Below are 24,061 nucleotides of genomic sequence, written 5' to 3'. Positions count from 1 at the left end.
AAAAGAATTGTCGCACCAGCTAGAATAAAGATTGAATCAGAATTTTGAATGTTGAGAATCAACCCACAAACAACACAAAATCCCTATTTTGATTTTGAACAGAATTATCTATAATACGTTTGAAATAATCTACATGAGATTTCTTGTACAGATTGCCGATCATAATTCATATTTAGTCAAAGTATGGACTGTTTTTGATTTGATACTCTCTGACAGTAATTCAAGAACAACAGAGGCATTGTTCAGGTTTTTAATCAACCACATAAGAATTTAATTACAAAGCAGATAAAGTTCAAAGTCTAATGTTGTATACGCTAATTTGAGTTTGTATCCTTGATGGCTTGTGCAGATAAGATAAACCCACATGGTGGGTTTGAACGTTTGTACTATTCAGTGGACAGTGGTGGCTTGCAACAAGGATCTCAGAAATAGGTGTGCTATGCTTTCTACATCCTTTAAAATCATTACCACCTTTCCCATTATCTCACAGTTTCCAAAAACAAATTTCAAAATACCCAGTTTTTGAAAACAAAAGTTGCTATTTCAAGTTGTTTCATTGCTTTCTTGAATTTCAAAAGTTACAATGATAGGATGTAGAATATTAGAGTTAAGCATGCATTGATATTACTCTAGTTGGTAATTTCACAGCATGAGCACTGACATCTTTGTCCAGCTGAACGCTTTTGACAACTTCAAGGAATTGGCATTTAATTGAATTTACAATTCTCATTTCCTAATACCTATTTATTTGCATTGACTTCATTTCAACTAGCACAATGCTAATTACAAAGATCTGTATTGAGATGAATTAATCTTTTGTTTTCTGATGAATATTCCAATGCATGATACACTCTAAGAAGCTATTTATCTAAGTGCATCGTTATCATCATCTAGTAGATCACTAAAGCAAACAACTTGTAGACCAAACAAATCATTAATAAGTCTTTATGTCAAATATTTTCATTCCTATTAATATCGATTGCTCACCGATATAAAAAACATGTAGAGAATTAATGGTAATTCTCTGCTAGATTAACCAGTTTCAAATTGTATTTTGATTGATTGCAATAGTAATTTCTCAGCGGTGATTAAATCTAACTAAATTTTTAATAGAAAAAAAGCTATTGTGATTTTTCTATTGTTTTTGAAATGAAACCATGTGTGTGATATTGATTTATGAGATTATTCAAATATTATGGTACTGTTTAAAAGCTATATCATTGATTTTGATTTTAAAGATAAATGCAATGTTCATGTGTATAACCTATTGCTCATGTTTTTAATCTTAGCAACTGTGTTTTGGAAGTTACTGTAAAAAAATCCTTAACATTTAGCGGAACAAATGGAATCTAAGCAATAAGCATTATTGATGTTCATGTCTGTATATAGTCTAGTTATTGTGATATATCTATTGGTTTTGAAATGAAATCTTGTGGTATTGATTTATCAGATTATTGAAATATAGTTAGCCAGATGAATCAGCACAACAACTTGTGATAGCTATATGTTCCTAGAAACACTTTTGTTTTTGTTTTCTAAAATTTCCTTTTTTTTGATTGGTCACTCTTAATTTTGCTAGGGTTCTTTTCAATTAAAATTTTGAAAAAAAAAATCTTCCAACCAATGAACAATTAGCTCTAAACTTTGCTAAATATTGTCCTACACTCTTTATTATTTTTTCTTCTTGTATAGTTGTCGAGCCCATTAATGCTAGCAATTCTTGCTAATAAGTGAGCACATTAAATGAAGAAAAGCGTAAATTAAAAATCTGCAGACATTTCTATGTCTCTGTCTTTCATACATTAAGAGACGCATAAATATTTGCTTGATTATATTTATTATTTATATTTAGTTTATCAAAAAAAAAAAGAGCACATTAACTACTAAATCAGTTTATACTATCATAGAAGACATTTTGAAAGTAAAAAGAAGTCATAAGTTTTATTATTAGTTTTATGATATTCATTTTATTTTTATAATTTGTTTACTAAATTTGTATAGTTTAATTTTGATTTGTTATTTATGTGTAAATGATGCATTCTATTTGTAATATTTGTTTAGTAAATTTGAGCAAAAAAAATTATAGTTTGAATTCAACTTTTAATGATGTATAATTTTGATTATATTAATATTATATTTTTAATTTGATAATTAATAAAAAATATCTATTTTATTTGTTTTGTATTTGTATTGTTTCGTATGTCACCTCTTCCTATCATTACATTCTACCCTTTAATACTATTGAATATAATAATACATAAAATTAAACCAACAGCCAATATTATACAAGTTTGAATTTTAATTTTTACTTGTGTGTAATTTGTGCATTCTAATTTTATTATTTGTTTAGTCAATATAATATCTATGTAGAAAATATATATAATCTTTTTTTTTAAGTTTTAGTTCACCTGGATGTTGTGCTAATATAACATTTTAATGTTAATGCACATGTGAAATTCAAATTTCTTTTTCTATATTTGATTCTTTATTCCAAATAACCTTATAGTTTATACATACAATATCTTAGATAAACAATGCTCAACTTGACATTTTTCAACACAAACATAGAACAAATCTCATTTTTTTGGCAGAAGGCAGGGACTCTAACTGTATCACAGCTCTTGTTAATTATCATTCTACATCTATTGACGTACCTATTGCACACCAAGGTGCAATTGCTAGTATTTGTTGCTATAAAGAAGATTTGGTTGAAAGCATTCCCGTAATCAGGCACTCTGGAGACAACATTGTAGAGAGGGAAACAGATTGATTTATCTAGGTGAGTTTGTAGAAAATTTCATGCTTCAAGATGAAATGTTATCTGCAATTTTTCTCTCCATTTTCTGATGACCCAAATTCGCGGTCTTGCTTGAGTTTGTTTGTTTTGACCATAATTTTGTCTATTGTACCTTGCATCCATTTGCTGACAAACAAACCTGTGAGGGAAGACTAATCCTAGTTTGCAATAGTTTCGCAGCTAAAGAGGGGTCACAGCGAAATTATCCGACAAAAAGGGCTACTGTCGAATCTTCCGCAGCTATTCTACCAAGAATAAACTTTAAGGGCTAACTATATAATAGCATTGCAAAACCCTGTATGTATGCAGGGTCTTAAAAAACCATGTAATAACAAAGCAAAAAGGCGTAGGAACATAGAAACTGTGAAATAGAAAGCCGTTGTTGAACATCCAGAATGGACCGGGTGGACTTCATGAGACTAAGGTTCTCCTCCTCTGTCAAGTGGATATTAACAACACCGAGCACACGTCCTCTTCCCAGTTGCGTAGGTAGGATAAGAAAGATCTCTTCTTCAATACTATGAAAACCCTTGGCCAGAACAGAAATCAGGTGGCTCTTTCTCTGGTTACGCAGCAAACTCCTGGCCAAATTAGTCATCGAGTACATTACAGTATTTGAATTTTTAGGGTGAAGGTGTATTAAATTCAATATGCAATGGTGGTTTATTTTCATTAGCTGGCTATGTTTTTCAATTTATAAAATGCCCAAGGAGAATGCCTGTAAGGAATTTAGGATTTTAATTACTCTTTATTGTATTCTATACATTGGCTAAGCAGATTACTATAAGAAAATAAGACTCTTTTATTGACAGGAACTTCACAGGTCCAGATGTTCATTTTTATCCTTTTACAGAGTCTTTGAGTTTACATGATTCATTTGTCATTTTCTGAATGCCTTTCCAGATTTTTTAAAATAAATCTCCAGATTTTTTAAAATAAATCTATTCTGTGTAAATACTACAATCATCGCAGTTTATGAGTAACATTTCTTAGCAGCATTCTATCAAACAGTTCACTGTGCCCTGAGGCAGGGAGGATGTTGGCAAAGGTTGTGCAATTTGGCTTTACACCTGCCGATTGCATTTTCTTGAAATTTTCTAAAGCGTTTTCAAGGAATGCATTATGTGCATATCGTGCGATCATGGCATTCCATAAGCCCACATTTCTTTTAGGCATTTTGTCAAACAGTTAGCATTCAGAAGGCTACACTCAATTGCTCTCCAGAATCTCTTCTGGGGCCTGATTGGCCTTGTCGCGGTTTGCTCACAATGTCAGAAGCTGCGAATATTATTTCCAATATCTTGCTTCTGCACTCACGCATCATTTATAGTTCAATTAGGGGTCCATATTGATGGATATGGCATCTCTGAATGACACATTTACTGAAGTTTATAGAATGGTTAGGGGAATCTGTGTTTTCATTTTAAATATAGTTTTTTTTGTCTTCTTAGCAAAACATTTTTTCTGACGGATGAGTTCAGAATAATTTATCAATATTTTCCCTTTCTAATAATTTCATATTCCAGAAAAAGTATTACATTGTAAAACTTTAAATCTTTTTTATAAATATCACTTATGTTATCCTTCATTGAAAAATTTGGGAGTAACACTTATTAATTATTTTAGAGAAGCCTATATCGGGTAAGAACCTGATAAAGAAAGTGGTATGAATACAATTGTTTTGATGTTTTCAATTATGTATTTATCAAAATTACAAACTTTTGAAAAGAATTCAAAAAAATCTTAACACTTATTTTTTTGGAAAAGTTATCATGATTAGATTTTTGTATTGTATTGAAATTCCGGTATTGTGCTTGTAATGATTATTTTTCTTTTGTTGAGATCCTAGCTTGCATTTGAGGTTATAAGTATTTTAACAATAACTGAGACAACAGAGAGAAAAGGATGACTTAATCATTACAATTTCCATAGATGCAAAACTTAAGTCTCTTAATCCATGATCATAGATTACCCATTTGTCCATGCTGATTACCACATCGATTAATTTATCACTCCTATTCAACACTTTCTTCATGTACATTGGTATCAGCTTACAGGGCCTTCATCTTAGTAGTTGCGCACATGACAGAGATGGATTTCTATGCATTCAAAGCTTTGGTGGAAATTTGACTGCAACGTTTTTTTTTGTTTTTGAGTCAAATTATATGTGTGATATGAATACTAGATCAATATTTGTCAATTAGGAAATTTTCATTCATCATGGAAACAAGTTTTTGAAATCATTTGAGATAAATGTTTGATAAATTTGGATGATTCAGGTCTATTATAACAGTAATTCATTATATTTTTTCATAATTTAATGGTGACATAACATCACAGAAGCAACAATCATTCAAACCATCGTCAAGTTCAGAATTTCACTCATTATGGACTATATTTTTAGACAAGAGTGAATGCTCTAATACTAAGCTTAAATAGTACCATTATGAAAAAAAAACTTCCAAAAGAAGGATTATAGAAGCAAACATTTGAGTTTATGAAATGCACTAACCATGCATTTGTTTGCTTGTAGAACAGAAAATTTATGCTTCAAAAGCATTCTTAATCCCTAATCAAACTCAAACAGGTAATTTTGATAAGAACCACTTTTCCCTAGCTGCCAAATTGGTGGGGTATCCTCTCGTACTCTTCATCCATCTTTTGTTTTTTTTTGATTGGTAATTGGCCGAAGCCTGAATAGCTTTTGACTGGAGCTATGAACCAGTGGGGACACAGTAGGGGGCCCCATCCCCATTACATATTTTTGAATTATTATTATTATTATTATGGTTGATTAGATTGACCCCGAGACCTTCCTCATCCTATGGAAGGCCAAGAGTCACAACTTAGAATTCCACTTTAGATGTCCCTATTGGGAATTGAACTTGGGTCTCCACAGTGAGAACCCAGTGTTTTAACTAGTTAAGCTCAACCCCTTGGACTTCATCCATCTTTTGTTGCTATATATGGATCATTTTGAATAATATGATGTTTTATATATGCTTGCATGTCTGCAATCTCCCTAGGTTATCATATCCTAGTTCCTCTGTATTCCTGTTAGTTGCATTTCTTATAAAAAAAGAACATTCAAGTTATAACTTTTTGAATTTCCTTCCAAATAAGATCTCAATACCATAAGTGTCTTCCTTTCTTCCCATCTTGATTCTTTGGTGGTAGAATAAAATTCTAACCTTGCATCTAAATCATTTGACAAAGGCAAAAAAAGGGACATGCTAGATAATTTTATAAATTTCAAGTAACAGAATACTTAAATAATTTTAACAAACACATTTGGGATGATAAATAAGTCACATTATTTTGATTTAACTTTCAATAGTTTTACTTCAATATTATTGAATTATGGTTGTGTTTTTAAGCATTTATTTAGTTAAAAAAATTATAATGTTGATTTGAGTTGTAATCGTATAATAGAAATATAAGATAATTAATAAAAAATAAAAATATTTTTTTTTTCAAGAAAATAATCAAATATGAGAGCTAGTTCTTTAATTTAATCTTTTATATTTTATATCTTGAATGGGTGTTTTAAATAACTAAATTTATGCATATACTTCTATCTATTTAGTGTTTACTGTTTTATAAGTTTTATTAGCATTTCATGTTCACATGAAAATGAATAAAAAAACATCTTATATAGAATTTAAGTTGTTTTGAATTTTATAGGTTTGTTTTTTATTTTACTTAATTTTCGAGGGTGCTGTTGAAAAGAATTTTAGAAATTAGATTTGAAATTCTGATTTTTAAGCAAAAACAAATATTTTAAGATGAATTGACAATGTAATTGTGCTTCTGTTTTGTAGGCTATCTTTTGCACAGGGCAATGTTCTAGTTTCCACACACTTATTGCTCAAGGTGAGTAATGAATTCTTAAAGTTGTTCCTTGTTTAGTTCTTCAAACATAATTGCGATGTTCTTTGTGCATCCATCTGTGGGCTTTCTTGCTTTGTGCATCGATTGCGATTGTCACATTCAACCTATTCAAAAGAGCTATATTTCTGCTACTATATATGGATCATTTTGGGGAAGATTTGAAATTCTGATTTTTAAGCTAAGTTACCGGTTCTTTCCCTTTTGGCCTGGGTTCGGGTTCTGGTTCTTGCCCGGTCCTGGTTCTCCCCGGGCTCTCCTTGGGTTCCTCCCGGGTCCTTCCCAGGTGGAAGTCTAATATCATATTCATAATTTGCAAAAAAGATAATATTCAAGTTTCAAGTCTTTTTTAAAAAGTCATAAAGGGGCGAATTAGAGTTTTATTATAAAAAAACTATTTTAAAAAGTCTTTTTTTATTGTTTTTTTGATGCGTGGCCCTGTTTTTTGGAAACCACGGGCCTGGGTTCACGCGGGTCCTCCTGGGTTCGACTTGGGTTCCTCCCGAGTCCTTCCCAAGTGTGAACCCGACCACTTGGGAAGGACTCGGGAAGAACCCAGGAGGACCTGGGTGAACCCAGGAGGACCCGCGTGAACCCAGGCCCGTGGTTTCCAAAAAACAGGGCCACGGGTCAAAAAAACAATAAAAAAAGTCTTTTTAAAATAGTTTTTTTATAATAAAACTCTAATTCGCCCCTTTATGACTTTTTAAAAAAGACTTGAAACTTGAATATTATCTTTTTTGCAAATTATGAATATGATATTAGACTTTAGTTATTAGTTTACTGATTACATTTGCGATATATGAATATTTATTGGCATTGGCAATTAATAATTATGGATTTATGATTTATCATTTATGTATGGAAAGTCACATTGTATATTTTATTTTTGTATGGATTGTATATATTGAACACATATATAATATATGGGTATATATATAATTAAAAAATATATATGTGTACGGACGAACCCGTACCTGTACCGAAGATTTTTTTTTTTTGCCGAATCCGCGAATCCGTACTCGAATCCGAACCCGAACCGGTAACTTAGTTTTTAAGTAAAAACAAATATTTCCAGATGGATTGACAATATAATTGTGCTTTTGTTTTGCAGGCTATCTTTTGCGCAGGGCAACGTTCTAGTTTCCACACACTTATTGCTCAAGGTGAGTAATGAATTCTTAAAGTTGTTCCTTGTTTATTTCTTCAAACATAATTGCTTTCCTCTTTGTCTACATTCCATATCTCTAAGTTGGCACTACTACAAATACAAAGTTTCTTAGATTGGTTAACTAGTTTAGTAAAATGCTTGCAAACACTAGTCCAAACAAACAAAATGCGTCAGATAACCCAATTATAGTAGAAACATACAAATCACATGACCAACAAAATATGATATCAATTGACGAGGCTTTAGACAAGGTACATTGTTTTTGAATTGATTCATTCAACTACAAAGTTGGTGACTGCTTATTTGACACAATACATGTCTTGCTTCGTTGTTGATATACACCTAATGAACTACGTAATGGTCTTGTGGACCATTTCTTACATTGTCTTCACGAAGGTTGTCCTGTAGCTTTGAACTTTGAAGTCTTTTAAACATGAATTACATCCAACAATACTATATGATTTGCATAATATACATGACAAAAATACATATCTATGTAGAATGAGACTTTCAGCAACATAAATCGATGCTAATGGTGAAATTGGACTTTGGGGTGACACATTTTGTGTCCACTGGTTAGCACATTGGTTAAATATACCCATATGCATTTGGTCCTTGAAACGCAAAAAAAGATATTTGCATTTCAATAAAGATGCATGTCATGCTCCAATATCAATTCTTTTCCATGACACAAATTCAGCTGCTGGACATTATGAGCCTATCTTTTCAAGGATAAGCACATACAATTGCAAATTGCAGAGTGTATAAAATAAGTTTGCCATTTCCAACAAGATCTTCATTCACTACGCACTACTCCTCAAGGTAATGCTAACTTTTCCAAACACATCCATATATCTTGTACTCCTATCATCCTAATTTCTTTATATACCAAACTGAATTATTTTATCAATTTCTAATGAATTGCTCAATTGAATCGTTTTTTTTTTTACTCATCTTATTACAATGTTATTACTATATTTCATATTTCTCATTGCCATGTCTCAAAAAATTTAGTTCTACCATGGGTATAGCAATACAGAAACTACTACTTGATACTTTTTACACCGCCATGACGTATGCAAATGTACATATATTTCTGCAAGCTATTGTTTTATGTGCCTTAAAATGTGATTTTCTGAAATTCTCTCTTGTACTACAGCTCATAGCATTTACAACATGATTGTCCACGATGACTCCAATCAAAGAGATAGGTGCATAACAAAACTCAAAATTTTTACTTTATGGACTTATAAAACAGTTTATTAACTTTCTTTTTGATGCTTCAACTATTAATACGATGCTGATTTCAATAGCATATGACTTGTGTTGACATGGCAGAAAATACTTACATAGATTAATACTGTTATTTTGTTCATCTTGCTAACCATAAAATAGACATTTCATGCTGAAGAACATAACTGCAACGTCATTTTTGTTACTTCAATTTAGTTTGAACAACTCCATCCAACTCTTTATTGTCATGATAATCAGAAGGGAAAGCAAGAGGATTAATCTTCAATAAGCTTCCTGAATCCCTTTTCGACAATGTACACATCAGATTGAAGTTCTGTTGGAAGGAATACTATAAATTTTATATTTTTAAAGGATTATTTCTGTATATGCTTAATGATTCTTATTGTTTTTCTTTATGGTATTTTCAATCAGAAGGGTTTGATAAAATAATGTAATGTAACTTGACATAGGAATAATGTCTACAATGCATATTAAAAATAAAATAAAAAAATATCTACAATGCATATGTGATATCAGCATTGTTCATGTACATTTGCACATTTCACTTGCTCTCCAACTTTAATAATTAATATCTTTATTTTTTTAGTTTTACAGGGTCCCAAATGATTACTACAAACATTTGATGCCATGCTTGCTTTTTGTAAATATAAATCTTGTCCAATCTTTACCTGTATCTAGAACAGATACAACATTGCCTATGATACTTTTCAAATTGCCATTTAATAGTACTTTTCAAGACTCGTTCATAGCAAACTACAACTAGTTATCATTTTTGTACCCAGTATCAACTTTCAACTATTTTCCAAATTATAACATATAAATACAAAAACCTCTATGATGTCAAATCCATAGCATGTTTTAATAGTATATATTTTATGTTACAAATTATGCATGTATACTTTATTCTTTTAATATTTCAAAAGTTTACTATGCAATTTATTGTTTCACTTTTCTTCACTGTATAATATTCACTGAATGAGTTAAGATTTGATGAAATGTTCACTATATTTGAATTTGACATGCAAATCTTAGTTTTGACCATCTCTAGCACCTCTGGATGCTGTCAGCAATAAAATTCTAATAAATAATAAACTGAACACATTCAGAACATGCACAAAATACCTGTACGCTACACTAAGTAATTAATATTACATTTTATAAATCAGTGATTCTGTATTGGAAGTTTCATTTAACTCCAATATCCCTATATCAAAGACTTAATTGAACCACAAAATGCACATTATTGCCTTTATTTCCCACTCTCTCCTGCAAAGTCTTCTCTCCATTCTCTATTTCCATTCTCAAATCCAATACTTCATTCCCCCATCACTTGCAAAAGGCAGGGACTATAGCTCCATCAGAGCTCTTGTTTTGCTTGGGATTCAAGTGTTAATGTTCCCTTCAGTCGCAAGTAAGCTTTTGTTTGTCTTCCTGCATTTCATCAACTAAACCCTGTAGTTAGGGTTTTTGCTTTCCATGATTAAAGGCGCAGTGCTGTCTCAGAATTCATTTTGTAGATTTATAACAATTAGGAAAATAAATTGTAATGTTTTCCCCTCATACCCAGGTAACTAGAATTTGTTTTTTTATGCATTTTGTCTGCGAAACCCTGCAACTAGAATCAGGATGAAACATTGAGCACATTAGATATTGTTGTATTGTCTTAACGTTCTTCTTCTGTTTGTGTTTGCTGGCGTCAGTAGCTCAAGGCCGTTACCAGACTCTATACGTCACCAGCTTCATCCACAACTACCGACAGGAGCTCGCTAGATACCCTGCTTTGACTACAGGTTAGGTTCATTGTTTGTCTGATATCATTGCTAGAGCTTAATTTCCTGCAAATCTACAAGTTTGATTATAATATGTGTGCATTTACATTCAATTTTGAGTCCGAATTCTGAGTTATGTTGAATCTATAATCCGCCCAATTTGTTCACGTTAGACTTTGTTGTGCAGAAATCTTTCTAGTCCAAGATTAAGAAACAGAGTTAATGTATTGTGATCCTTGTCTTCTACAATTTCGGCATTTGGATCCTTTGTTTGAAAATTTGTTTAAAGCATGAAATCTTTAGAGGGCGACTTATTTTTAATTGAGGTTTGAGTGGATTCAAAGAGCCGGAGAATTCTTTCCTCGCCACATAAAGTTGCAATAGTTCTATGATTTACAACAGATTCTGTGGCTCTTCCAGTAGATAACATGTCTTATGGAGATCTGAATATGGGGTTTTGGCATAGTTTTAGGTTTATGTTTATTCCATTCAATTAGCTTTTTATACCAGACAAGTTTTCTTTGGATTTGAATTTTGGGTTTTACCGTAACTTTATGTTTTATTTTTTTATATTATATCATCAAGTAGGCTTTCAATGCTAAACATCTGTTATGATAATTTGAATTTGGGGCTTTGCTACAATTTTGCATTTAGTTTTCATCAGCTCAAGTATCAATATCCAACATGCCTTTATGGATTTGAATTTTGGGATTTGCTATACTTTTGCATTCAACTTCATTCCAGTCAATTGAGCTTTACAATATCTGACATGTCTTCCACAGATTTGAATTTTGGGGTTCTCTATAATTTTTCATTTAAGTTAATTCCATTCAACTAGGTTTTCTATAACCAGTATCGATAGACTTTCAACATAAGCGACAAGTGATCTCCCACCAAGGATCTCATATGCATAACAATAGAAGAATTTAACCAAGAATACTATATTTCTTCTATATATAAAGATTCTATTTTAATTCATCAATGCAATACTTGCCATATTAGGTTTCTTTGATAGCCTGGAACAAACAGCTCCACTTGAATTTTATTTCATATCAAACCAAGCTCTTTACAAGTGGTCTTTGGCTACTTAATAAGTCACAATGTGCCCACTATTAAAGTAGTACACCAATCTGATGAATATTTTAGAGGTTTGAAGGTTATAGTGGTTGATCATGCTCCTCAGCTACTGAGGACTGAGTCTTTGCCCATCCTGTACTCAACTATTTAACTATCTGTTTAACTAGTTTTCTGTACTATAAAAGAATAAACTTTACAATGTTGTATGCAGACACATAATATTATGATGACCTATGAAATATGCAAATGTTTATAACATAAATTTATGTTCCTTGATGAGAAAATGGTTAGTAATAGAAATTTATGTTCCTTGATGACAATCTCTTTAATCAACATTTTGACATCTTCTAGAATTGTAAAGTGTTGTCAAAATAACTCTAAAATCTTTATTAACAAACCAGAATCGTTGAAGTAAGATGAATAGATGAAAATAATTTCCAGTGTCCACATCATTTTCATTCAAGACGTGCAAGACTCTCACACATGTTGCAGCATGCAAGGTAATGGCTTCAACATAGTTGACATCATGAGTTTCAAAAGCAAAAGACTTGTTATAGGTACCGGGAATCTATGCACTAAATTTAATTTTTATAAAATAGCTTCATTGATAGCATTATGCTCAAAGACATCAACATGGAAATAATTATTGGTTGGAATAGATGAAGTAGTATGGCTATGAAGTGCATTGATAGGAACACATGGTCAACACCTGGTGCAACAATATTGACATGAGAAGCATTGCTATAATTTTTTCTTTTTTTTTCTTTGAGAATGAAGAGGACTGCCTCGCCTATTTAGTGAGGGGATATTATTATTAAAATTCTTGCATCTGTATTCTTTTATAGGCAACCCCCATGGTCATAATTAACTTGATCATCGACATTACTACAACGTTCCTTGATGCTAGTTGAGGCCTAAAGCATATATTGATGCAGAATCCCTTCCTCGGGTATAACTACCACTACTTTTCAAGCTGCAGTTGATAAGAACGTTTGAGAGAGAAAAGTAATACTTCTATAAATGGGCTTCCATTGCATTATTTTAAAAGATACCATCATTTCTTTTCTCTGAAATAGATAAAGAATTCTAGATAAAAACAACCAAAGTTACATATATATTCAGAAATGTTAAAAGTGATGAAGTTACCTAGTCCAAATATCTATCCATGAAATTTCCTTCAGTAAAGATACCTACCAACTTTGAATGCGTTGTATATTGAATATGTCATAATGAGGATGTCAAGGACCTAAGTGTGATTCTGAACATACCTGAAAAGCCGTGAGTTGAATTGAAAAGGTTGCATAATCTACCTAAAGTGATTCTAGATAAAATCCAAGATGTCTTAGAAGACTAGAGATGATTAGAAAGATTGGAACAAATAGAAAGATTGGAACAAGAGGTAAAGCCTTCCCTTTTCTGGGCTTGAAAGTACTGCTGATGTTTGAGATAGGAAACAAAAAACAAATTCGTGTTTATGTGAGGCAAGCCCTTTTGAATTTTTCAGGCCATTGTCAAAACGTTTCAAAGCAAATGTTCTTTCAGATGTTCTTACAGATTCAAGATTCTAGATTTTGAAAATAAATATTTTAAATTCTCTGCACTATTATGAACTTATTTTGATTACAATGTGGAAACTTACCAAATTTTGGATTTCTTTCATTAATATAAATATCTAGTGGAGCATAACCCACACCCAAAGGGCTAGGGTGCCTTTTTGAGGCACCGTGGAAATTAAGTTTTCATACTCCCTTAGGATGAGGGCTCCAATAAACCAATGATCTATTAATTACTCCAACTCTTCAATAAATGATCATTTAATAATATATATCTACTCTTAAATCCCATGAATGGGGGGAGAAACCAATGATATATATCCTTTCCATTTATTTCAGAATTAAGAACATATATATATCAGACATTAAGAGCAGATCTAAAAGAGGTTTTGTACCAGATATAAAGGGAGTTTATGAGCAAATTGTTCAAGCATATTATACCAGACTTGTGTGTGAAGATGTAGAAGATAAATCATGAATATACCAGCAAATATGTGAAAGAAAAGAACAAATAGAACACATTTTATGTAGATTCTATGAGTAGATATATAACCAAAATTATGGTAGATCTATGAGGAACATTATAGCAGGTTTAAAGCAGACCTGCAAATGTGTTAGCACAAACAAGGCACATGGACTATTTGTTGAATGCCATCAGATTTTCCCATTAAATTTTTAATAATAAAAAATAAAAAAATGACTAGCATTTATTGTCCATAGAATTTCTTTTTGTTTCATTCATTGCATGACATTCAACAAATAGACCATGTGACTTGTCTCTGCTAACACATTTTGCATAATGTGTGCAGGTACACAGCAACTGCAAGCAATATACAATATTAGTAGCATTCGTGCTTGAAGAAATAATTTTGAACACATATCTTTGGCTGTAGGTATGGTCACTACTTTTCTTTTTCCTATTCCTTGGTTAACCTCTAGTGCAATGCAAAAACAATTTTTTGCACTCATCAAAGCTATAAAAAGTTAGCTGTGACTTGTTAGGTTGTGGAACATGGTAGTTGATTTCTCACTAACAGCATAATCAAAACATCTCTAAGACAACTTTTTTTGCAATGATTAATAAATCCATCAATATGCTTACAAATGTTGCTACAAAGAAGCAAAATATGTCACAAAACTTGATCATAGTAGAAACACACAAACCACAAAGCCATTCACCAATAATATCAATTTATCAAGCTTTGGATAATGCATAATGTTTCCAAATTAACTTATTCAATTACAGAGTTGGGGATTCTCTATTTTGGAACTAATGTTGTTGTTTGAGCCCTTCCCTATTAATTTGTGCAAATTAAAGGTAATTTTTTTGCCTTTTTCTATAGTTTCTAACATCTAGATTTCATAAATAGCATTTCTACTGATTTTTTTCTTTTTCCTGATTGGATCGTTATATTTTTACCAGTGGTTTTTCTCGTTTTAATTTTAAAAATAGGGAAAATAAAAGTGTTCACATGTGTTGTCTTCATAATACTTGTACAACTGCAGATACATGCTAGTTCATCCATTTTGATGTAATAGTTAAGATTCACACAGTATTTGTGTCAGAGTTTATTTTCATGAGATTTTTTTAAACTCGTAGGATTTGTTTAACTCGCATTATTTGGACTGTGTTTGATCAAGGGCTAAGCAAGGGCTTAGCAATAACTTTGACTTATGGTGGCTGTTTATGTTTTAAGAAATTTCTTGGTTTAGTTCTTTCATGACTTTCTGCTTAAACCGTCGATTGTCATTGTTTTATTTTTCAAATGACTTCCAATTTGTTATCGATTTAGCCATGGCTATTTCAATATGACCATTTATTTTGAAAATCTAGCTGTGAATTATAGCACATGTAATGCAGCTGATTTTGAACTGTGCTTATCAGCAGTGTTGTTTGACAAAGCAAGCTAATGTAGTTGTGAAGTACAACACATGTAATGCAACTGATTTTGAATTGTGCTTATCAACAATATTGTTTGTAGAAGCAAGCTAATGTCTACATTTTAGCATTATTTCATATTGTAAACAAATCACAAGTTGTTTGGATAGTAGAACAGTGACAATGTAGAGTTTGAACTATAGATCATGGAAGAGCCAAATGAAGAAATTCATAAAACTAAAAATAGTCATAGAGCCAAACTTATGAAATCAAAGGACTGATCTAATAGAGCTAGAAAATCAGTCACCATACCTACCAATGTCATACAAAATGTGTTAGTAGAGACAAGGCACATGAACTAATTGTTTGAATGCCATAAGATTTTCTCATCAATTTTTAACAATAAAAAATAAAAAAATAACTAGCATTTACTGTTTATTCATAATATTTTTGCTGGCATTCTATAAATTTATTGTTAAAAATTAGATGACAAATCCTTCCAAAAAATTAAAAGAATTTCTTTGTGTTTTATTCATTACACGACATTGAACAAACAAATGGTGTGCCTTGTCTCTACTAACACAGTTTGTATAATGTGTGTAGGTACACAACAAGTACAACCAATATACAATATTAGTAGGATTCATGCTTGAGGAAATACTTTTTGAACACATATCTTTGGCTATAGGTATGGTCACTGGTTTTCTTTTTCCTATTCCTTCATTAACCTCCAGTACAATGCAAAAAACAATTTTAAGCACTCATTGAGGTGTACTTTCTATTCTTATCTCCAATTTTCACTAACTAGAGAGATGTCAAAGCTATAAACAGTTGGTGCTTTTATTTCTACATAATCCAAATGTTGGTTATAGTATACCATTCTTCATTATAGACTCTTTAAGATTCTAGCTGCACATGGAAAGCTGGTTGTCCCAACATCTGCATAACTAGTTTGTATTTAGTAGCCAAAACAGATAAACAAGTAGTCTTAAGAAGGCCACTGGAAACCAATCTCTCTGAGAACATTTCAATCTATATACAAAAAATCAACCTTAGCAAATGTATTTTCTATGTTCAAGGTTGAAATCATTCCAATTTTCCAAAGCAGTCTCTTTCCAGTTTCTGATATATTTTTAATTTGAAAACGGCAAATACACATTGAAAATTGCCATACATAGCCATGTTGTATTACTCACCCAAGTTTCTAACTCAATATAATTGAAGAGCTTTTGCAATGGATCTTATCATAAATTAACATGGGCTTGATTTCACTATGATTTACTCAAGTCCAAAACTTTTAATTACTCAACCACTGAGTTTTCCTATATCAGTAAATGATATAGTACACAGTGCAAGACTGGCAAGCCGAAGCCATAAAGTTAAAAACAAGATCTCGACTCTTAGAAACTTGGAGCTAATACCATGCACCTCTGACAGTCAATCAATTTAGTTAAGGCGTGGAAACATAAATTTATATTTCATTTCTTTGCCATATAGATGACTCAAATAATTTTATAGGAATTATGTGCAACCACCTTCCTTCTCTTGTTGAAAGATTTACCTGGGAGGTGCAGCATGAGAATCTCCAAACACAACTCCACAAGTCATTACAGATCTAGATATTGATTCAACAACAACTGTTCAATCAACTTCATCCCATTCTACTAGTGCTTTGGCTCTTCTTCGAATACGACAATTACTAGCACCAAGAAGGCAATTTAATTCACTCAAATAAGAAAATGGCATCCAAGCATCATCTATTGCCTCCTCACTTATAAAATCTAATACTGCAACCCAAGAAAAGAAGAAGAGTAAATGACAGATTTTTAATTGTTAGTCAAGAACTTTTGTTTACAACTTTTAATAATATAATGCAACGATTACTATATAAATTGACCTCAGAAGCTACTCTCAGCTTAAATGAATAAAGTTTACAATTATGAATGTGTATGTGTGAGCATACCTTAAATAGCTACACATTTTAAGTTTTGGGATTTATTTTTCATGAGCACCATGAAAAATATAACAAGCCAATAAAAAAAAAGCAAAAAATCACCAAAAATGTTATTTATCAAATCTAGATGTTAGAAATAATAGAAAAGGCAAAAAGTTTACCTTCAATTTGCACAAACTAATAGGGAAGAGCTGAACCAAAAACATGATAATATCAATCTATCAAGCTTTGGATTATGCACAATGTTTCTAAATTAACTTATTCAATTACATAGTTGGGGATTGTTTGTATGACAGAGTCCATGTCTTGCTTCATTGCGAATACACACGTAAAGAAAATAGCTTAAAATTTGTTCTTTAGTTGGCTCTAGACTAACCTTTTTAAACCTAAATGCATGGTACCTATTAGAATGCCTAGCTTTATAATTCCATATACTAAAGAATTTGTAAGCTGTTTTAAGAGTGGGGCAAACAATGAACAGTTTCAAGAATAAGTGATGCTACAGGTAAAGCAAAAACTTTAAAAACCTAAAAATGGTATGGCATCAAAAACTATCTCTGAAAATAGCCAATGCTTAAAGATGAAGAGATCAATGCCATACTCTAACTTCATATGAAACTTCTTATGAATAGTTTGCTTTATCGTTATTCAAACAAAAGAACAATAAGAGTTTAAAAAAATCCCGATATAATAAACTCTGGTATGAATACTGTGTGAGGCTTAAATGTTACATCAGAATGATAAACTGGCATTTACCTGCAGCTATACAAGTATTATGAAGACAACAATGTAATGTCCCCTATTAGGTTTAGACCTGTTTAACCATAATTAATCTATATCTATACACTTATGACTTAAACTAACTTAAGTAGGAGACAAATCTATCTTAACATTAATGAAATCAGTGTCATTCCACAGTTCAATCAGTAATTCAAATTACCATTTCCATATATTTCTATATATATTTATATTTATTTTCAGATAGTATTATAATATATATTTTACTATAGAGCTGTTCTTATAAAATATTATAATGATTATATTATTTTCTATAATTATATTACTATTTAGTTCTTTCTGATCATACGATTTAATATTGTTATTGATCTAATCAATATATATATATATTCCCTACAATATCAATTATTATTTATTAACAATGCCATTTTCTAATCATTAGTCTATCTGGTAGCTGCAAGGGTAGACAGATCTGACGTGTGTCAGATCTGGTCTGCCACTGTATATGGGGTAAGTATGACTGCCTTACGTATTATAGGGTATATTAACATTACTATTAAATAGTACTATCAAATCCTTTATAAAAATATTATAGGTTGTATATATATTAAGCACATCCCCGTGCATACCACCAAGAACAAAGATGTTTACTGCTTGGTTGGGCCTTTGTGGCCAAATGCTCAAATGATCCAAATTGGATATATTTACAATCCCAGGTTGCCAATATCTATATTCCATCTGATGATTACCCATAATATATATATTCCATTCCCCTTTGATGGAATGAATTCTCCCTTTATTATATACTTGCATTCTGCTTTTTTGTTTAGAGTTGTAACCCTTCATTTGTACCTCTTAATGAAGATATCCCTTAGTTTGTAGTTGACTATCGAATTGATATTGAATAAAAGTGCTCAGGTTAAATGCTTGATTATTATCGAATTGATGTATACAAGTTGCTGTTGCATCCCATCGAATACACAGATGTGCTGCCTGTAACTTATAATTAATAAATACTAGTCTACCGCTACATTACAAAAGTATGTAATATCATTGTTTATACAATAATATTAGTTTATTCTATTTGAATATTTCAAGAAAATATTAATTAATAATAATATTTAATAAATAAATAAGTATTTAATAGCTTCAAATCCTCATACATTAATAAATAATATATTAATTAATAATAATAATTGTTTTGTTTAGGTTATATATAACGATTTAAGGAGGGGACATGACAAACAAATGTGAACTTTTTTTTTCTCCTACTTTTCATAATTAAATTAAAGAATTTTTCATTTTCAAACATAGATTATTTTTAGAGAGTTTTTTATTCTAGACTTTTTTTATGTACTGCAACTTTATATATAGGTTATAGTATATTCTGTTAAAAGTATGATATTTGTCATAATGCCTAGCTTGACAGCACAATGTTCATACAAATTATTTTCCCATTTTCAAGAACTTGCCTCTTTCAAGAACAAGCCATAAGTGTTTTTAAAATTTTATTGTTAAAAGTTACAAGAGAAATCCTTCCAAAAAATGAAGAGAATCTCTTTGTGATGTATTCACTAGATAGAATCATTTGCCTTGTTTCTACTAACATATTTTGCCTAATGTGTGCAGCAAGTGCATAGCAATATACAACACTGTTGCTCCACCAATAGTTCTGATTCTATCTGGCCACAGGTATAATGACTGGTTTCTTAGTTTTGATTGATGCTTTTGCTATCCATTTAGCATTATATTACAAAATAATGCTGAGTTTAGTTCCATTAATATTTATAAAACACATGCGCAAGCTATTCTATACAAAACAGATTTACTCCAATATATTCACTAATATTTCTTGCAATTGGCAAGGGCTCTAGCTTTCGCAGAGCTCTTGTTATTATTTTGTAATTACTACGTATTTAATTTTTTTTTTCAAACTTAAAGGTATTTATTGATCAATTTCAGCGACAGAAATTTTTTAGGGTTTCATTTTGTGGAAATCTTGATTAGTTGTGAAAGGCAGTTATAACATCGGAGCTTTGCCATCCTCAATGATAAAAACCAAGCAACAATGAATGCAGGTGCATATCTCTTACAAATTTTTAATTATTTCTATGGTCAACAGTAGAAACTTTACTCTGTTCCATAATAATGTCATATACATTAGAAGACTGGAAGCTTGACAAATGGGTGGTGGCAACTGGAGATATACAGCTAGGGTATCACGATTAAAATGTAAAAAAAATAGGAAACCATTTAATTTTTTTTCTTTAAAGAATTTTTTAACGTGACTGGTGAGGCTGGTTCACACCCAATCAGTACCCTGTGGAAAAGCTTTTGATCTGGAACTATGAACTAGTGAGGTCACAAACGGGGGACCTCATCCCATTTAATTGAGCTGAGGCTCAAGCCCATGAGCGAGCAAATTGAATCAGCGAAGGTACAATCCCGTGATCACAATAGTCCAGCACATGTTTGAATCTGGGTGGTCACAAAAATAATACCACCACTTAACCAACAGACTATGGAAAGAATCCCTAAAAAAAAACATCATGATTGTTCTTTAGCTACCTAGGTCTGGCCTTTTGTTTTGTGCTTTCTCCACATAGTACAATTTTTTTACACTAAAAAACAAAAAAACAAAAAAACAAAAAATGAAAAAAATAGATATCATTAACTCTCTACAGTGAACTCAAAACATTTTATTTTCTATTTTCAAGAATTTGTTAGGAAAAACCACAGTTAATAACTAATAACACAAAGAAGTATATTGTATTACATAGTTATTGTTTCCTTAATTGTCCGACTTGCTAGAGAGGAGCTCAATGGGGCTTTGGTTTTTTCTTGTTAATCTTTTACCTACTTCATACTGCGCCTTCCACTTTTCCTTGCATAATCTCTTGAATTTGTCTTGGATGCAAACTGTTAGCCATCCCGAGTTCCGCGATCTGCAAAGAAATACTCTGATTTGAATCCTTTACAGACTTTCGCAACCTTGCCGTAATCATTTTGAGATGGCTTCCTCTACCTAGAGTGCTTTTGTATATCATTCAACTTCTCATGAATTTTTGTGGATTCAGATTTAAGTTGAATTGCTATTGTGTGTGTTCGACTCTATATTTCATTCCCTGGCACAAAAGCTCAAGAAATTTATTTTGCCATCCAACCTATCTTCAAACTGGAGACTTGATGATGCCATTAAAATATTTTTTCCCAAAAAAACAAACACTTTCAAAGCTGGAAATAAATGAACTGCTGAAAAAGTTTTTAAAAGTACCTTTTAAGAAACCGTTACTTTTGGTAACCTAGCTTGTTGCTAGAAAACCCTAGCTGCTTTTGCCTTAGCCACTATTTACTATTTAGTGTCCTAGCAAACCCTAGGTGTTGCATAAAATTCTTGGTTCTTTGTTGCAAACCCTAGCTATCACCTGAATTCTTCCAAAAAAACCCTAGCAGTAGGTTTATGACTCCAGCAAAAACAACACTGCAATTTTTGTTTAAATTTGCCCTTTTTTCTGGTTGCAAATTTTCCTTTTTGGCTGCAAAACCTCAGGGGCATGGAAACTACTGATTGTTGCAGTATTTTTTTTCCCCTCTTGGACATCTACAATTTTTCAACAAAACCCTTGGCCATGATGTCAATATGAAATTCTTGCAATTTTATCATAAAAAGAACCACATGACTTTTGCCCAAGCAGTGCCGTGATTTTCAACAAAGAAATTCTCCAAAATTTCTTTCTCAGGCTACATGAATTCTTCTTGCATTAGCTAGCTCTAATATCATGTTAAAATTCCGATTACAATGTATAGTTTCTTAATGCTGAATTGACATTGAATTACACACACAAAGCATTGGAATTAAAACAGCGGAAACGATAAACACGAGACACAAATATGTTGTACCTGTAATCTGCTTTGCTTTCTTTCAAAAGCTTACAAGCAACCTCTAGAACTATTCTTTCAATTGCATACAAATATTACATTGCTCTGAGTTATTAAACTTTATCTTGCATCTATCTTTATACTATTCAGCTAAAATATCTAATCTTGCAAAATAGAAATCTTATGTCGCATGGGAGATGACTTGGAAGATAACTATAATTCATTAATGATTATCTACACTTTATAAGACTTATTTAACTAAATAAAAGATTTTTACTTTAATCACTAAAGTGAATTACAAAATAGAAATAACTCGAACTACTTGCATGTCCACACTGAACCTGTGTGGAAGTTCTGAACTGAGCTAAAAAACTCAACAAATTTATCATTGCCACAACTTATTCCCTTGCTCTCTTTCTTTCAATTTTCTTCTCAAATCTAAAAAGTAGGACATTCATTTCTATTCTCTTTTCTTCTTCCATTTGGCTACAAAATTGGACACCTTGGCCAACTATTTACACAAGATGGTATACCAATCGACTGATACCTCCATTCATAGCAAACTCTCAATATTTACACATCTCTGTGCTGTTTATCACATCCGATGTGCCATGTTTCTATGCAGAGCGCCTTGCTTGAGATGTTGTAGATTCTAGAGTTCGGAAGAAAGAAGAAGAAAATTTCAGCAGCATAACAGGTTTTTCATTCTTTTAAATTTGAAGTTTGGAAAAATAACGCAAAAGATAATAGAAAATAAATCAAATAGCTGTCCAAATGCATTCCAATTGCCAATAAATCCTTCAAATTGCACTTCTAAACTGTCAACAATCAATTCAATACACTAAGATTACAATTGCCGAAGACGGAAATGATGAATATCAATTTATGACATGTTTTTTTTCATTGGCCAAGTTTGTAGACAAAACTCATAAAGTCTGAGGGAGTTATAGGTGCAAACCCGCCAAGTAACTCACAGGTTTTTTGCAGGATTTGGTGTACAAGTTATCAGACCTGCTAAATAACTTCTGAGTTTGGTGAGAAACTACCGAGTTATCTACTCAGCTTATTAATTTCATAACATAGTAAGGCCACGGCACGTCTGAAATGTATTATAGATTATTTGCTGAACAAGATTACTTTGAAATTCATTGAACTAGGGTACTGTTTTAAAGAATCTTCTATTGAAATGCATGGGCTACATTGCATATGTGAAATTCCATTTATTCTCTTTGGCTAAGCTGCTAACTCTAAGGGGTTTATTCTGCCAAAATGCTTGTAATATGCAGCCCATTTCATCCTTTTTTCCTGTGAAGGCCTCAAGCTGGTAGAATCAAACTCTATTGGGCTACTTGAAATGCCCTGATCCCCCTGTATCTGATGTTTCTTCTGGCATGGGTCTAGTTGAAGATAATTTTTTTGTTGCTTCTTTTATGTTTACTTCCCACTGCATGTAAAGTGATGTAGATTCATGCTAATCATTTTTTATGTATCTGTCATTGTTAGTATGTTAGGTCTAGTTTATTAATTTTTGTTTTAACTTGATATAAGTTTAGTTACATAATTATGTTTTTTAATGGACGTGTCATTGCTAGTATGCTATCTCGAATTTATATAATTTTGGTTGAATCTGTTCTTATTTATTTCCTTCACTGTAGGGATTGTTTGTATTACCAATACAAATTTAAAGTTTTAAGGAATTGAGCCTTTTTTATTGAAAGATTCTTTATGTAAATGGCCCTAAGATTCCTATCTTTTAATGTCTGGAAAGCATTAAACTATTTATCTGTACATGCAAACATGCAATTGTCATTTAAGTGTTGAGTATATGTTGTGGCCCTTGGTTTCATATCTTTTATTACCTTGAAAACATTGGACTTTTGGATCTCTATATGCAAACATGGAATCGTCATTCATGTATTTGAGCATTGTGATAGGGGGTGCTTTTGGTGGGAATAGGGGTTTGAAACCTGTACCGCCAGAAAAAGGTGTTTTTCCTTTAGACCATCTTCATGAATGTGACTTGGTAAGTCTCGTGTCAGAAAACATCCCTTTCATCTTATTTTTTATTTTTTGTCTTAGAATTAAGCAATAATTGTATTCCA

At 31.7% G+C, this 24,061-nt stretch overlaps 1 protein-coding gene across 42 annotated transcripts in view; it reads left to right on the top strand.

Moving 5' to 3' along the window:
- Positions 1-2,581: 2,581 nt before the first annotated feature.
- LOC131039696 (uncharacterized) overlaps positions 2,582-24,061 on the top strand; it is a 79,595-nt gene continuing 58,115 nt past the window's right edge. Inside the window, exons 1-11 of one of the 42 annotated variants that reach the window (XM_059207173.1) lie at positions 2,583-2,779; positions 6,619-6,670; positions 7,800-7,851; positions 9,016-9,067; positions 10,814-10,900; positions 12,802-12,905; positions 14,319-14,402; positions 15,992-16,076; positions 19,710-19,772; positions 20,088-20,158; positions 23,894-23,982. In XM_059207173.1, coding sequence (XP_059063156.1) covers positions 20,149-20,158; positions 23,894-23,982 — 99 coding nt within the window. In that variant the 5' untranslated portion in view covers positions 2,583-2,779; positions 6,619-6,670; positions 7,800-7,851; ... (5 more) ...; positions 19,710-19,772; positions 20,088-20,148. Of the gene's footprint in view, positions 2,780-2,969; positions 3,287-6,618; positions 6,671-7,799; positions 7,852-8,556; positions 8,679-9,015; positions 9,068-10,524; positions 10,678-10,810; positions 10,901-12,801; positions 12,906-14,318; positions 14,403-15,991; positions 16,077-19,709; positions 19,773-20,042; positions 20,159-23,893; positions 23,983-24,061 lie in introns of those variants that run through there. The other 41 variants (XM_059207174.1, XM_059207168.1, XM_059207167.1 and 38 more) reach the window with 41 other exon arrangements.

The sequence above is a fragment of the Cryptomeria japonica genome, chromosome 6 (genome assembly GCF_030272615.1).
Source record: "Cryptomeria japonica chromosome 6, Sugi_1.0, whole genome shotgun sequence".
NCBI classification, from domain to species: Eukaryota; Viridiplantae; Streptophyta; class Pinopsida; order Cupressales; family Cupressaceae; genus Cryptomeria; species Cryptomeria japonica.
This window is presented reverse-complemented; position numbering and strand designations above follow the sequence as displayed.